Here is a 16,527-nt window from a genome sequence, read left to right as displayed (position 1 = left end):
GCGCAGTATTCAATAACTGGGTGGATTTGTGATTTGTATAAGGTTAACAGCTGTTCAGAAGTAAAGTGATGCCTTGAGCGAAAGAGACATCCTAGTTTTTTAGAAGCTGAGGATGCAGTGATTGTGATGTGTTTATGCCAGGAGAAGCTTGATGTCAGGGTAATTCCAAAGAGAAATCTCAAATTGTCTGGAAATTTGGTGTTGTCAAAAATAATACCGGGAGAAAATGGTTCTTTTTTATGAGAATAAAACAGTACTTATTAGCATTGAAATTGACTAGGTTGAAATTGAACCCATTTGAGGTTCAATTTCAACCTAGTCAATTTCAGTGCTAATAAGTACTGTTCAGAATTGAGATCAGAATTGAGGAGACAGTAATCAAACTCCAAGGTTTGATTCCTGTTCTCAAACTCTTTCATTTTCTTTTCAATAATATTTCTGTATTTTAGTCTACAGTTTACATCTGAGAGCTGCTCAACTTTTGTTCGCTTTAAAACTTTCTTACATGTTATTCTTTTCAATATGAAATTCAATTTTATCCTGCTCAAGACTAAATAGTGATCACTTCCAATTTCAAATCCTCTGTACACTCTGGTGTCCTGCACCAGGGAGAAAACATCACTATCAACAATAACATAGTCAATGAGACTTTTCTTATTCCTAGGAGTAGGGGATTGATAATTTTTTCCATTACTTTAGACAGGACTGAGGTGAGCGAGATATGGTGGTAGTTGGATGGCAGTGACTTGTCACCCTTCTTGGGAATGGGTTGAATATAGGCCAATTTCCAGGCTGCACGATACCAGTGGAGTAAGAGAGCATATATATATATATATATATATATATATATATATATATATATATATGTATGTATGTATGTATGTACACACGCACGCACGTGCACACACACACACACACACACACACACACACACACACACACACACACACACACACACACACACACACACACACACACTTTCAGGACAATTGGAGGAATGCCATCAGGGCCAGGAGACTTTTTTTTGTCTGATTTGGACAGTATTTTTCTGATCTCTTTCTAGCAATAGGATATAGCGGGCATTGTATGTTGGGCATCTGATTGGTTGTGGGACATTTACCATTGTCAATTATACATGCATTGGAACCTAAAGTGTGAGTCCAAGAGATTTGTTTTTTCTGTAGGTGATGATTCAATAGAGCCATCTGGTTATTTTAGGGGTGGGAATAGTGTTGGGCAGAAGTTACAACCAATTGCTTTGGTGAGAGACCAAAATACTCGGCTTCTGTTTGGACAGGCTGCTAATTTTTTCTTCCTTTTTGCTCTTTCGAATTCTGTTTTGGAAGCAATGATTTTTTTTCCCCGTCTATTTTGGGCTTGGGTATAAGCTCTAAAGGAGCATTTAATTCTTGATTTGAGCTAGTTATGGTGTGTTTGGTTTTATATTTGAACATCCTTGGTGCATCTTTTAGAAAACCAAGGTTTAGTTAGGGAATGGCAGGTCAGAGTACTGTGGAGAATGCATGTTTCCATGTTGGTGAGGATTACTTTGTTTATAGGTTTGATGCATATGTTTGGGTTGGAAAAACAGAAGCAATAGGCCAACCATGGGAATGTGGCATAGACGTTGCTGAGGCTGTCCCACTTGACACTGTTATAATGCCAAATTAAGTTTTCCTGAATTTGTGCTTTATCATGCTCGGTGAACAAACATGCATGTCTTCCAGATCATTCCTGGAACTCCCCAGACCTATAGCAACAGTGAACTGTATATTTTGTCTTACTCTAGACACCTAACACCAAAAGTATTTAGATGCAGTCCATCAGCATTATACAAATCCTTTTTTTGTCAAACACAGATCCACAAATCCAACATCATTCTTTCTGCATAACTTACATATTGATTCATTTCCGACCATTGCTGTCCTCCTCAGTTCACCTGTATCACAGTGTGGAAGGAGACTTAGTCTTTTTTTTTTGCTTCATCTAACAATTCCTTTACATCCTCCCATATAGAATACTTCTTGCCTCTCACATCATTAGTGCCAAGAAAAGAAAGGAATAGTGTAAATTGCTGGCATACCTACAACTCATATATATATATAGCATTGCCATACTTGCTGATACAAAACCTAATCTATTGACAGTTAAATTAGAAAAAAAATTGTGAAAGAAATATAAGATGTGAATTAATATCAATAAAAAAAATAAAAATAGGAAAAGTGACAGAGTCAGTAACAGTATCTATAAACAATCAAATAACATAGCAATAAGTGGTTTTGAACTGTAAGTTTAATACCTCTAATTTCAATATTACTTTAACAATTATACACAGTGTCTCAGCATATGATGATGACTAAATTCCAAAATACACATAATATTAATAAATTATCAAACCATTTAAAATTAAATTGATTCAACCCTCATTGCCATGGCGTTTTATGGACTTGAGACCCAGGCAGTTAGAAAAAACCCTGGAAGAAATTGCAATCTTTGAAATGAAATGTCTCTTGAAAATTTATAAGACACATTGGATAGAATTCAAAATAAATGAACAGATTAGACATGAACCTGATTGATTATTCAGTTACTGATAATATCAAATGACAATAGTTAAAATGGTTCAGTCACATAGTTAAAATGCATTCAGAGTGAGAAAGGGAAACTCTTACACTACTTTCTGTGGCACTGGTTGAATTGATGAAAAGATCACAACCTAGAATAAGGCCATGATTAACCTGATACTGACTTTACAAACTAATACAAGCTTTACATGTCATACGGTGATAAGAGATCTTGTTTTAGACAGGAGAATATGGTGAATCATCATCGTCCATTAGAAACCTTAAAATAAGGGTCGTTGTTGTCATTCCGTTTCATAATGAACAATGCTCTGCCATTAGTGAGGAATCTGAAACTACTTTTGAACTAGGTGCAGTTAATATAAGCAGAAAATTTATCCTCTAGAACTTTTAAAAATCACAAACATTGCTTTCCTTTTATTTACTTTATTGTGAATGCAGATTGTTAGTTTTAGCAATAACTATTATAGTGTGTTGTAGACTTAGTAATTACTGTATTTGCTAAGTGTAAGACTTAGTTTAAATACGTGTGTTGAGGCTTAAAATATTAGTTTAAATATTATCATCTATGGAAAGACCTGCTCCCAGAGTTCTTCATTTCGTTCTCAATAATTTGATTTCAAGTTGAAGTCATAATTTTTTTTTCCTCCTTTAAAATAATAAACAAATAACCGTTCATAGTCATGCTGATTAAAAGCAGCATATAAATGTGGTATTGATAATTTGGCTTTTATTACTTTTTAAGAACTTGATAGGGTAAATGCATTTCAAGCCTATACTCTGTCTGATTAAGCTGATGTTTCCTAACTGAAATATTTAAGCATTCTTACCATATTCTGTGAGTTTATATTTATTTATTTTACTTTTTTTTATGTCTTCGTACATACTTTTATCTTTAATGTCTCCAGGAGATACCAAATGTTCTTCAGTATGCAGTGAAATGCAATGAGACAAGAAAAACGATCCATGCCAAACGTCAAGCATTTGAGGCTTGGAGACAAGTAACAGAAATATTGTTCACTGCCTGTCCACTTGATATTCTGGGAACTGAAGAAAAACATCAGATTGTTCTGGAAATCTCCCAGGAACTTTTACATAAGGTAAGAAAATTATTTAATAAACTCTTGTTGATACATTAGCATTTTAGTTTTTAAAAAAATCTTGAATCATTCTGTCTTTTTCTGAAATTTCTCTATTTTTTTTTTTTTTTATTATACATAAAATAATTAGCTTATGTATTAAATGCTGTTTAATATAGAAGGTAGTTAAATGAATGTGAAGCAAAGTGCGTATTTTATCAAAATAAAATATTGCATTTCACTTCTGTTCATTCAAATAAATAATCTACCTGGATTGTATTGTATAGCTTGTATTGTCACTCATACAGAAAGAAGTATTTGCCATTTCTTTCTTATGAAGAGAATTCAGTCCTGTCTGTTGTAGTGTTCTTTAATTCATTTCTTCTTCTTAAGAGTATTGTTTTTAAAACTTAATATTACCTTTCCAAGACAGAATGGTCAAAAGGCAACTAAGTGCACATGATTAAATGACTGCACGTATAAATTACAATAAGGAATATAAGAAATTTAATATAAACCACTAATATTTAATGATGAGGATCTCATAATATATCATTGAAGTGAATGAAGTGAATGCACACAATGAGAATGGACTACTACATGAGGCAAGAAAAAATGAATAGAGGTTACTGAGTGCTTTTATTCTGTTGCTCTCGGGCCAGTCATGTAATGCTATTAGAAAGCGAAGGTAACTGAGAACAAAATCATTAATACAGTTAATACATAAACAAATTATTATAAACAAACTTTGCTAAAGTTCAAAGGAATGCAAAGCTCATTATGAGATATACAAGGTATATGCCAGAGCTGGTTTAACAAGAAAAATGAACTGAATTAAAAATAAAACTAAAATTAAGATATTTACAAATAGTGACATACATAATAAAACAATTATTCATGTGCAATGAATAGGAAGTGTATATAAGACATGCCAAATAATTCAACTTGGGAACATGTATATGTGTGTGTATGTGAGTATGTTTATACATAGAAAAAAAAATTGTGTAAGCATTGCACACATGGGATTATTGGTGAGCATTCAAAGGTCACTATTTACCAGAATTCCTATTAAGATTGAGTTGATTCCAATGAGCTGCATAACATTCTCTGAAGAGCATCTTAAATTTGAAGGAACTGGTATGAAGAATTTTTCTCTTGTACTATTGGATCCTGTGACTAATAGAAACACCATGTTCTGTAAGACCGGATTTCTTAATTTGGAGAAGACAAATATAGTCCTTATGTTCTGATTGTCAGATGTCTACTATACAATCAGTTTGGCAGAATAGAAGAGATTGTAAGAACAAAGAATCTGGTACTGGAAGGCAAGATTGAGGAAATCTTGTTTATTGGATTTAAAGTTGTCTGGAATTCAAAATTTTTTTAAACTTTTCAGATGCATTCAGAAATGCCTTTTATGTAAGTAATGGAAATTTAGGCTCATCATTGGTATTCAATGATGAGCCTGTTAGTAGGAGAATAATTGTCCAAGATGAAATGTAATTTGGATGGTTAATATCCATTCAGGATCATCTTGTTTTTTGTAAATTGTAATTCTTGTCTGAGCATGTCCTCAAAAGAACAGACAACACGTGCTTCTGAGCAAGAGTCTTAACAATTCTGAGCTTTTGTAAAAGTTGGTGCATAGAGCCCTGAAGAATCTATCTTCCAGTGAACATTAAATATTCTTATACATGGAAAAGATATGGAAATCTGTCTAATTCTCCATTTGTGTTTGGCCAAATAGCAAACACATTAGCATAACAAAAGCATATGGAAAAACAAGGGATGATAGCAGTGATGAGACATTCTTCCAAGTGTTTCATGAAATAAGTTCAACACATGGTGATGAGGAGGGGCTCATGGTGCAACTTTCCACCTGATTGTATACATTACCTGTAGTGGCCTCTTTTTTATGTATTATTTACCTCATGATATAATGAGATACTCATCATGAAATATTAGTTGTCTATGATAAATTCCTTATTTTCCCTATGTTTAGATATGTAGTTATTTAATTATCATCAAATTCATGACATGTACCCTGCAAGGGGTGTACAGGATATGATAGTACAGTGGTATCTCACTAGTCCGAACCCTCCAGTAATCCGAACTGCGGTTTGAAAGAAAAAAAAGTTTTATTTATTACGTATTATCATGCTGTGTACTATTATTTTTATTTAATAATTATTATTTTAACAATTATTATTTATTTTATTATTATTATAGTAGAGTATTTTTTCATACTGTCGATTGCAAGGTTTAACACAATAATGTAGGCATAATTACCATAAAGGTAGAAAAGTCACAAAACAGAAAAATGTTCCTACAAAATAACCAGTTGCATTTACCTTTGAATGTGATCCACTGGTCGAGTGTCCAGCAAATCTTTCCTTTCGTTCTGCGTATTAATATTATCGCATTGCAACTGATAGGAATTCTGTTTTGTCGAGTCATTACAGATCTCTTTCTCTTCAGAAACTACACATTACAAACTCGTTTTGCATTATCATTGTCATCCGAGCTATTTTTCTGTTTAAAGAAGGTACCAATGCACTTATCCATAGTTGAAATACCATATTTACTCGCTACTTTGGCATGATATTATTGAAGATGATATATTAATTTTGGAAATAGACAACAGAATCAACAAAGCTGGTATGGTAGGAAGTCAATTGAATAAATTTATATGGAATAAGAGAGAAATTAGTTAACACATTAAATTAGCTGTATACAAGACAGTGTTCAAACCAGTTTTTACTTATGGATCTGAGAGCTGGATTTATTGTGTGTTCACGTTTGCTTGGGAAGTCGTCGAACCTGAAGCAATTCGAGCGTCATGGAAAAAACTGTCGCCTTATAGAATTTACCAAGATAACTTCGGTGATACACAAAAAGAGGAAATTCAAAACATGCATAATTTGGTTAAAATATAAATCCTGATGCTGAAATTTTGCAAACAGATGTTACGGAATTGATTACAGGTAGAACCGAAAGTGAATTCGAAATCAAATCAGATGTTGAAATTATAAATATGACGATACAGAATGAATTAGAAGACGATGATGATGATAAAAAACTTGAAGGGAAAAAAAGTAAAACATGAAGAGGCAGTTGACAGTTTTAATATGTGTATAGAATGACACACATTCCACAAAAATTTTATTGCTAATGGAGCTCCGAGAAGAAGCATTCAAAAAAAGTTTAAAACATTTAAAGAATTATTCCAAGAAGCAAAAGAAAATCAGTAACTTTTTACAAAGAAATAAAAAAAAAAGTTTTTTTGTGTTATTTTGTGATACTTTTTTTGCGTAATTTCGTGAAACTTTTTTTTTTGTGTTGTGTACAAGAAAGTGATATTTTTTATGCAAATTAAGTTATGTACTGAACTATGCAATTTTATTAAATCAGAATCCTCAATAATACAAGTACTCTACATACAAACTAAATTGTTTACTAAAATAAATTTGTGTACTGTATTATTTTTTAAGTTTTACATTAAAAAATAACACAGCACACAAGTTTATTTTTACATTGCGGTATAGTAGCTTTTTTTCTATTAGATACTTAATTTATTTACAGAATTAAATTGATATACAATTTGAATCTGATTATTTTTGTCTTAAACTAGTTATTGTTGTCTCTTGGATGAAAATTCACTAATCCGAACTTTTTGTTAATCTGAATGAGCACGGTTTTTATTAGTTCGGATTAGCGAGATACCACTGTACTACATGAAAAATTTAGATCATTACTCCAAATAAATCTGTTACATGTCAAGACTCCATCATTATCAGATCTTATATTTCTGTCTTCTAGGCACTTTGTTTCCTGTATCAATACACCTATATCTTAGTTTTCCTGTGAGTTCTTGATCTTGCCAACCTGGCAGAGAACACTCATTTTGCTAATCTTTCCTCTCCAATTCTGTTTAAGTGACTATACCATCTGAGATTAGTTCTGCTAATGCATTCCTGGATGTTGACAATGTCAAGTTCTTTCCTAATATCCTCATTTTTAATACGATATTGCCATTGATGCCATCTGTTCACACCCCTAATCTTTTTCAAGACTATCATGTTTACGGTCTCTAATCTTTGATTAAGTGTTTTATTTCTAACCCAGCTCTCATATCCATAAGTTAAAATTGGTTTGAACACTGTCTTATATACTAAATTTGGTGTTTTGACTTATTTTTCTCTTATTCCAGTACATTTATTTAATTGACATCCTACCATACCAGCTTTGTTGATTCTGTTGTCTATTTCCATATTTAATTTACCATTTTCACTAAAAATTGTGCCTGAGTAGCTGAAATGTTTTACTTGTTAGGTTCTCCATTCACAGTGTCTTTGTCTTTTTATTGCTGACCTTCATACCATATCTATTACAACAGTTATTCAATTTAGTCGGAGAATCTTGCAGACTTGTAGCGGATTTATTTAGAAGTATAACATCATCCTCATAAAGCAAAGAACTGACATTAACATCTCCAATTTTGATATCCAGTTTAATACCACTTCATAATGTGATTCATATAGATAATGAATAACAGAGGGGGATAATGCACATCCTTATCTGACACCAGATTTAACATTAAACCATCTTCCCATGCTTCCTTCAATTCTAACTGCTGACTTACAACTCAAATAAAGACTAAGTATTGCTTGATATAATGTCCCATTGACACCATACAACTGTAGCATTTTGAATAGCTTCTCTCTTGGCACCTTGTCATATGCCTTTTTCAGATTTACAAAACTTAAATACAGATCTTTGTTATATTCTCATGATTACCCATACTATATGTCATAAAGTGAAAATCTGATCATGACATATTCTATTTGGCCTGAATCCAGCTTGTTATTCACCAAGCTCGCCTTCCATCCTTCTCAACCGTTTCTCAAGTATACTTGCATAAATCTTACCAGGAAACTCAGTAGAGAAATACCTCTGAAATAAAACTGAATGTGATTCAGTTTTATTTCCCTTTTTATATATGGGTACTATGAGAGCTCTACTCCAATCATCAGGAATTCTTCCCTCTTTCCAGGCATTCTGAACTATGCAGTGCAGCCACTGTAAGACTTTTATACCACCATACTTCAGCATTTCTGGTCGAATATCATCTACTCCTGCTGCCTTTCCACATTTCAGGGCTTTTGATGGCTTTTTCGACTTCAAGTATGGATATGTATTCCTAATGCATGCCTGGTCAGTGTTTTTTACCACTGTGCTGTCACTGATTGTTTGATTTAGCAATTTTTTGAAGTAGTTACCCCCATACTTCAAGGATATGTTTTTCTCCAGTTTTCATGTCACCTTTATCACCTCTAATTCCAGCACTCTTTTCTCCATTTCTGAGCTTTTTCAACATCCTCCAGAATATTTTGCCACCTTCTTGATATTTATTTTATGTGTTCTTAATTCTTCCCTTGACTTTTGTTTAGCTAGTTTTACACAGTGTTTAGCTTTCTTACATTTGTCTCTGTATTCTCTAAGAGCACAAGCCAGGAACTTTTGATATGCTTTCTTCTTTCTCTTTGCTGCCTCTTTAACTTCCTGTGTCTGTGTCCACCATGGAGTTCTGATTTTTCTATCCTTGCAGACAACCTCACCACAATATAAAATGGTGTAAAAATAGAAAAATGCAAAAAAAATATTAATTAATAAAAGGAAATCTGTAGCCCTTTCACAGTATAATGTATATTACAGGTTTATACAACATTTCATGAATCAGTTTCAATTTTTTTTTTATAGGTGATTTTACATAAACTAATGTTTACATCCTAATTCCAATTACTCCTGTCAAAAGGTTTGGGATGATTAAAATTTTGACATCTAGATTCAAGAGTTTTATTAAATGATAGCTCCCTTTCTTATCATAAGACTCAAAAAAATTTTTGGAAAATGATTAATTCGTATAGGGCACTATAGTGAATTGATAGGTGCAATTGTCTTACAATTTTAACATTATTACATTATTTACTCTTACAGAAACATCTGGGAAAATAACATGCATTCTTCTTAAAATAGAGTAATTTAAATAACATGTGATGGCTTTGACTTATGGTAAACAAATAAATGGGAATAATTAGTGTAGGATGGCAGTGGTGGTAATTAAACTTAACAGGTAGAACTAATCAGTCAAAAAACATATATTAACAATTGATTAATTTCATGATGTGGTAAAGGAAACTTTTTTTTTTTTTTTTGAGTTAATTTTTTAAGCTATTCCTCCCAATGAAAAATAAACTTCTAGCATATTAGTACCATGAGAAGGTAGAATGCCAACTGAACTTGTGAGTCCTGCTCTAGAGAGACTGAACCTAGCTTTTTTTTTTTTTTTTTGACACTTCAGGTAAGGAAGGTCATTTTGTACGTGCAGATGAAAATCAAGTATTACATAGATTTCGGAAGTTTATTTTCCACTTGGTTAGACTATAATAAATTTAGTTTAATCCTTTACCCAAGTGTAGGCAAACAAAGTTTGCACCTGAAGTAGTTCAGGACTGAGGCAACTCGTAGCAAAGGTGGACCAAGCTCTCATCACTCCTTGTCTCAGTATCTCATAATGCATAGCTTCTCTCTTGGCACCTTGTCATATGCCTTTTCGAGATCTACAAAACTTAAATACAGATATTTGTTATATTCCCATGATTTCTCAACTATTTGTTGTAAAGTGAAGATCTGATCCTGACAGCCTCTATTTGGTCTGAATCCAGCTTGTTCTTAACCAAGCTTTTCTTCCACAATCCTTCTCAACCATTTCTCAAGTATACTTGCATAAATCTTACCAGAAATACTCAGAGAAATACCTCTGTAATTCTCTCATTCAGTTTTATTTCCCTTTTTATATGTATTGGTACACTATGAGAGCTCTACTCCAATCATTCGCAATTCATCCCTCTGTCCAAGCCTTCTGAACTATGCAATGCAGCCACTGTAAAATTTTTATACCTCCATACTTGAGCATTTCTGGTCAAATATTATCTATTCCAGCTGCCTTTTTCTACTTCAAGTATGGATATGCATGCTTGTTGAGTGTTTTTTTACCACTGTGCTATCACTGCTTGTTTCATTTAGCAATTTTTTCCAAGTAATTACTTCATACTTTAAGGATATCATTTTCTCCAGTTTTCATGTCCCCTTTATCATCTCTAATTCCTTTAAGGTACTCTTTCCTCTATTTCTGAACTTTTTCAACAGCCTCCAGAATATCTTGCCACCTTCTTGATATTTATTTTCTATGTGCTTACCAAAATCTTCCCATGACTTTTGTTTAGCTAGTTTTACACAATGTTTAGCTCTCTTACATTTGTCTCTGTATTTTCTAAGAGCACAAGCTGACTTATTTGCCAGGAACTTTTGATATGCTTTCTTCTTTTTCCTTCACCGCCTCTAACTTCATGTGTCCACCATGGAGTTCTGATTTTTCTATCCTTGCAGACAACCTCACCAGATGCCTCTATGGCTGAATCAATCAGTATTTTCTTCAGGGCTTGCCACTGAATCTCCAAGGTTTGGTTCCTGTTCTCAAACTCTTTCATTTTTTTCTTGAATAATGTTTGTATATTTTAGTCTACAGTTCATCTGAGGGCTGCTCAACTTTTATTCACTTTAAAATTTTCTTACATATTCTTCTTTTGAATATGAAATTCAATTTTATCCTGCTCAAGACTAAATGGTAATAACTTCCAATTTCAAATCCTCTGTACACTCTGGTGTCCTGCACCAGGGAGAAAACATCACTATCGACAATAGCATAGTCAATGAGACTTTTCTTATTCCTTACCTCTTCTCTCTATGTGAATTTATGCACATTTTTATGTTAGAATATGGTGTTAGTAATAACCAGTCCACATCCTGAGCAGAAATCCCACAGGTATTTGCTATTATTATTAGCTTTGCTCTTTTTCTCCAAATTTTCCCAAAATATTTTTTCCCCTGATATTTGCCCACATAACTCTACTTGAGATCGTCCGCCATGACTGCGCCAAAACGAGGGTACAAGGGGTGCACTGCCCCCAGGCGGCAGCAACATTGACTTCGACATGACATTAACTAATATAATATTAATAACACTTACTTTTAGATGTCAGACAGGCGACCGATAAAAGTTTGCACCCGGGCAGCAAATACCCTTGGCGCGTTCCTGCTGCCTGCCATTCAAGAAGATTAGCCTCGTATTTAGTATTGAATATTATGGTTACTTCTTTTCCTTGATTTTCATTGCCTGACTATAACACTTTGTATGTATTGCTCAGAGAGATCTCACCAGATTTTGTCTTTTTTGTTTCACACCTATTATGTCAATCTGGTACTTATCCAATTCCTCAGCTAGCTCCATTTCTTTGCCATTCAAGCTTCTTATGTTGATAGTACTGATCTTGAACTCTGTTGATGTTGAGTTGGTATGTATTTTAGGATTTGTTCCAATAGCTGATTTTTTGCTGTTTGCCCTGGTTCTCTGGCAAAAACAACATTAACGTTGCCCGATTAAACGTTGCCTGTTTAATCGGGCAACGCCCCATCCGGCATGAAATTTTGTCGTGTTGTACCATCATTTTATATTTTGGTTTAAACCATTTGACCCCACCATACCAGGTTTGCTGATTCAGCTATTTGCTATTTCCAATTCTAATATCAGGTTTAATGCCACTTTCTTTCATGATGCAATCCGAATAGATGATGAAAAAGACTGGAGATGATGCATATCCTTGTATTACACCTGATTTTACATTGCACTATCTTTCTGTGTTTCGTTCAGTTCTAACTGCTGACTCCCAACTTAAAACTTATTTATCCCATATAATTTTTTTTTAAACCTTTTCTCTGGACACTGTTTGTATGCCTTTTCCAGGCCTACAAAATTTAAATACAGTTCCTCGTTATATTTCCATAATTTCTCAACCACACATTCTAGTCATTGAATTAGAAACTTCTGTACAGGTGTAATTAAATGTTACTTACACAGCATATATGCAAAATACTTGGTCATGTGTGTTACCACATGTAGGCAACTATTTAAGAATACTGCTGGTCAGTAATCATTAATAGTGTTGATCACACTGGGAAAAACAAATGATCTTTCAGAGTACAATAAAGTGTTTATTGTGGGTGCCCACGTGGCTGGAGCCACAATTTTGAAAACAGCAAAGCTAACTTTTTTCTCAAAAGATGAGATATCTCGGGTGTTGAATCAGTGGAAAAATAACCCCTGGTTTTCTAAGAGATATAAATGTGGTCTAAAGACATTCTGTCAGAATTGAGATCACTGTCATCTGAGAAGGACTTTGTGGACAAACAGGACTTCCTGTGTGCAGCAAATGACTGAAGCATTTAATAATGGTTGCTCGTGACCCATATCTCGCTGAACTGTATGCACGGAATTGAAGAGGATCAGTGTTGGCAGTCACATGTTTATACGGAAACCATTGATTTCTGCAAAGTAAATAAATGTTTCTAATTCAGTGGCAAGTATGTATGTTTGTCATGAAGTGAAAATCTGATTTTAACAAACTCTCTTTGGTCTGAACTCAGCATGTTTTTATCCATGCTTCTCTTCCACAGTTTATCTCTGCCTCTTCTCAAATAAGCTTGAATTAATCTTACCAGAACAATTAGTAGAGAAATTCCTCTGTAATTCTCACATTCAGCTTTATTCCCTTTTTTATAAATGGGAATTATGACAGCTGTACTACAAGCATCTGGAATTCAACCATCCACTGAATTGTGCAGATAGCCACTTGAAAACTTTTATACCCCCATATTTGAGCCTTTCTGGTTGAATATCATTTACTCCAGCTGCTGTTCCGCATTTCAGGTTTTTGATGGATTTTGCTGCCTCAAGCTTTGTTGTGTACTCCTGTTTGCATTCCTCTTGAAATTTTCTGCTTGTTTTGTTTAATAGTCTTTCAAATTAATTATTCCAGATATCCAGGATATCCTTATCTTCAATTCTCATGTCACCTTTATCATCTGTCATTCTTTTTACAGTACTCTGTACTCCATTTCTAAGCTTTTTCAAAGCCTCTAGAATATTTTGCCACATTCCTCATATTTAGCTTCTGTATTTTTAGTGAAGTCTTCCCATGACTTTTGTTTAGCTACTTTTATACATAGCTTGGCTCTCTTACAATTTTCTCTGTCTTCTTTTACTGAATCAGCCAACATATTTGCTAGGAACTTATGGTATGCTTTCTTTTCCAGGACTGTTTCTTTAACTTCTTGTGTCCACTATGGTGCTCTCATTTTTCTCTCCTTGCTGAACAACTCCACCACATGCCTCTATAACTGAATCAATGTTTTTTCAGAGTTTGGCTCTCGGCCTCCAAGGTTTAGTTCTTGTTTTCAAACTGTTTAATTTTTTCTTGATTAGTGAATTGACTAATGTTTATATAGTTGAATCACAGTTTATATGTAAAAGCTGCTTACCTTTAATTATTTTAAAAACTTTCTTACATACTGTTATTTTCATTGTGATATTTATTTTTATCCTATTTAGAACAGTGATGATCACTTTCAATTTCAAATCCTCCATCCTCTATACACTCTTAAGATGGATCAAGATACATCTTATGATTTATCCTGATCCATCCGAAAGATATCAATCCACAATGGCATAGTTAATGAGGCTTTCTTAATTTTTGTCTTCTCTTCTCATGAATTTGTGTACATCTTTATATTGGGACACGGTGTTAGTAATGACTAGTTCATGCTCTATGTAGAAATCCAGCAAATACTTATGATTATTATTAGCTTTGACCTTTTCTCTAAATTTTTCCAAAGACGTTTCTATAGGCCTGGTTGTATTCATTTCCTATTCGGCTGTTTAGATGTTTAGCATGACCTCTTTTTTATTTATTTTTTTATTTTTATTTTTTTTTTTATGTTGCCTATTCTAATTACCCCCAGAATTGCTTAAATTCTCAGGATAACCTTTTGTGGGACCACAGACACAAATAACTTACATTGTCTACTTCCCCATACCCATGTTATATTTTATTATAATATTTTGCTCTCTCACATATGCTTCTCTTATCCTACCAGCTGCGCCATTTTTTTTTATTTATGTTAATGTGTGTGATTATTATACTTATACTCACATATACTAAGTATGTGAGTTTTTTATTTGCTCCACATATGTTATTCTCCCCTTATGTCTAATCGATAATTAAAGACAGTCGTGGATTGAAATAACAATGTATTAAATTTTAACCATTTGTTGGTTAGATTATTGCAGATTCATATCCTGGGATAATGCATTGACTTCAGTGTCAATATGTTGTTGCACTAATTTACGAAGTTCACATGAAAGATATTTCAAAATATTTACTTTAACCATATATTTGATTACAAGAGATATAAATCACTAGATACTGTTAGATCATAACTCTTCTAATTATGCTTTATCTTCTTGTTATTATCTTTTGTTATAAATTCAATCTGTTGAGGGATGATATATCAATCGAATATGAAGAAAATTTATATTATACTGTGCCACTCCATGTTTTGAATTGTAAGAGTAGTCTAGATAAATCAGCCTTCAACTGTATCAGGTTGTTATAAATAGATTTTAGGCCAAGGTTTTTATTTTTATTTCATAGGGTTCCTGCTGAGATTTGAATTATATTATTGAGCAGTGCAATGAAACAATCAGGCAAATACAAGATTCAATTTAAACAAAATTATTTAATGCAATGACACATAAATTACATCATGACACAATATTCCAACAGAGACATTATGATTGAATGAATATAAAGCTCTCATTAAGATTCTATTATACTACTCAGCTGAGCTTAAACTTTATAATTAAAGATTATATTTAACAGATCTTATCCTTCTTATTACAAAGAACTTATATCATAACTCTACTCTGATCAAGGTTATATTTCAAAACATTTTAAATATCAAATCAGTTCAAGATATTCACAAAGAATATAACTCATGAACCATCAGACATTCATTTGTAATTCTCTAAGCTCAATCAATCAATTTTAGTTCTTGTAAGTTCGAGATTCCTAAATAACAACGAATAATCTTCACAATATTCTCATTCAGTTAATGAACAGTTAATTCAATAACATAACATTTATCATTTGAAGAGGGAAATGTCTTAGCACATCACATATCAAATCTTGACTCACTGAATATTGTAACTAGGAACGATTTACTTTCGGAGGAATTAATTTTCGTTACTTCTCGCTAAGTATGTTAAAGGTAATCTTACCAGGATATAGCTTCAACACATCATAAGTAGATCGAACAACAATTTTTAAGTCCTTACTGACTTTTACTATGTAGTAGCACAAACTTAAAAGAATCTTCCATTTCCGCGACTGATTTATAGACTCGGGAGCATATAACCTTTATGCACTTGGTTTAAATTTATTACCTATTTATTCTTTATTCTTTTTCTTATACATATTATCCTATTTCCTACACTATTCCACTGCTAGGCATTAGGAAGTTTTGGTATAAATCTAACTCAGAAAAAGGCAAGTTAAATTACCAAGCAATTCCTGGTCTTTTAAATATACTGTTTTCGGCACGTCAAAATTCCCCTCCCATCTCCAACTACCGTACTCTATACTTTCCTATTCGATTCTGTTTTTACTTTCGTTTTCGTATCTACTCCTTTCTTTTTCCCACCAAAAACTGGTTCTCACCTGTTTAGCTCACATCTACTTCGCCTTGTGCATAGTGTACAGTAAACACAGGCTAACTAAAAATAACATAATTTCTCATAGCAACCAATCAAGTGATACCACAAGGAATATTCTGGATATATTAAATTTACACATATTACAGTTTCTTATATTATTATCAAGGAATAAAGTAAATAAAATAAATGACACTTT

General features: G+C 33.0%; 1 protein-coding gene across 3 annotated transcripts in view; it reads left to right on the top strand.

Annotated features, from left to right (window-relative positions):
• Nup205 (nuclear pore complex protein Nup205) overlaps positions 1-16,527 on the top strand; it is a 610,691-nt gene that overhangs the window by 409,590 nt on the left and 184,574 nt on the right. For all 3 annotated transcript variants that reach the window (XM_090405724.1, XM_090405715.1, XM_090405707.1), the window contains exon 26: positions 3,491-3,682. In XM_090405724.1, the coding sequence (XP_090261850.1) occupies positions 3,491-3,682 (192 nt within the window). The remainder of the gene's footprint in view (positions 1-3,490; positions 3,683-16,527) is intronic.

The sequence above is a fragment of the Typopeltis vanoorti genome, chromosome 2 (assembly GCF_054136105.1).
Source record: "Typopeltis vanoorti isolate ZY-2024b chromosome 2, IOZ_Tvanoo_1.0, whole genome shotgun sequence".
Classification (NCBI taxonomy): Eukaryota; Metazoa; Arthropoda; class Arachnida; order Uropygi; family Thelyphonidae; genus Typopeltis; species Typopeltis vanoorti.
The sequence above is the reverse complement of the archived record's forward strand: the minus strand, read 5'-3'. Positions and strand labels throughout refer to the sequence as shown.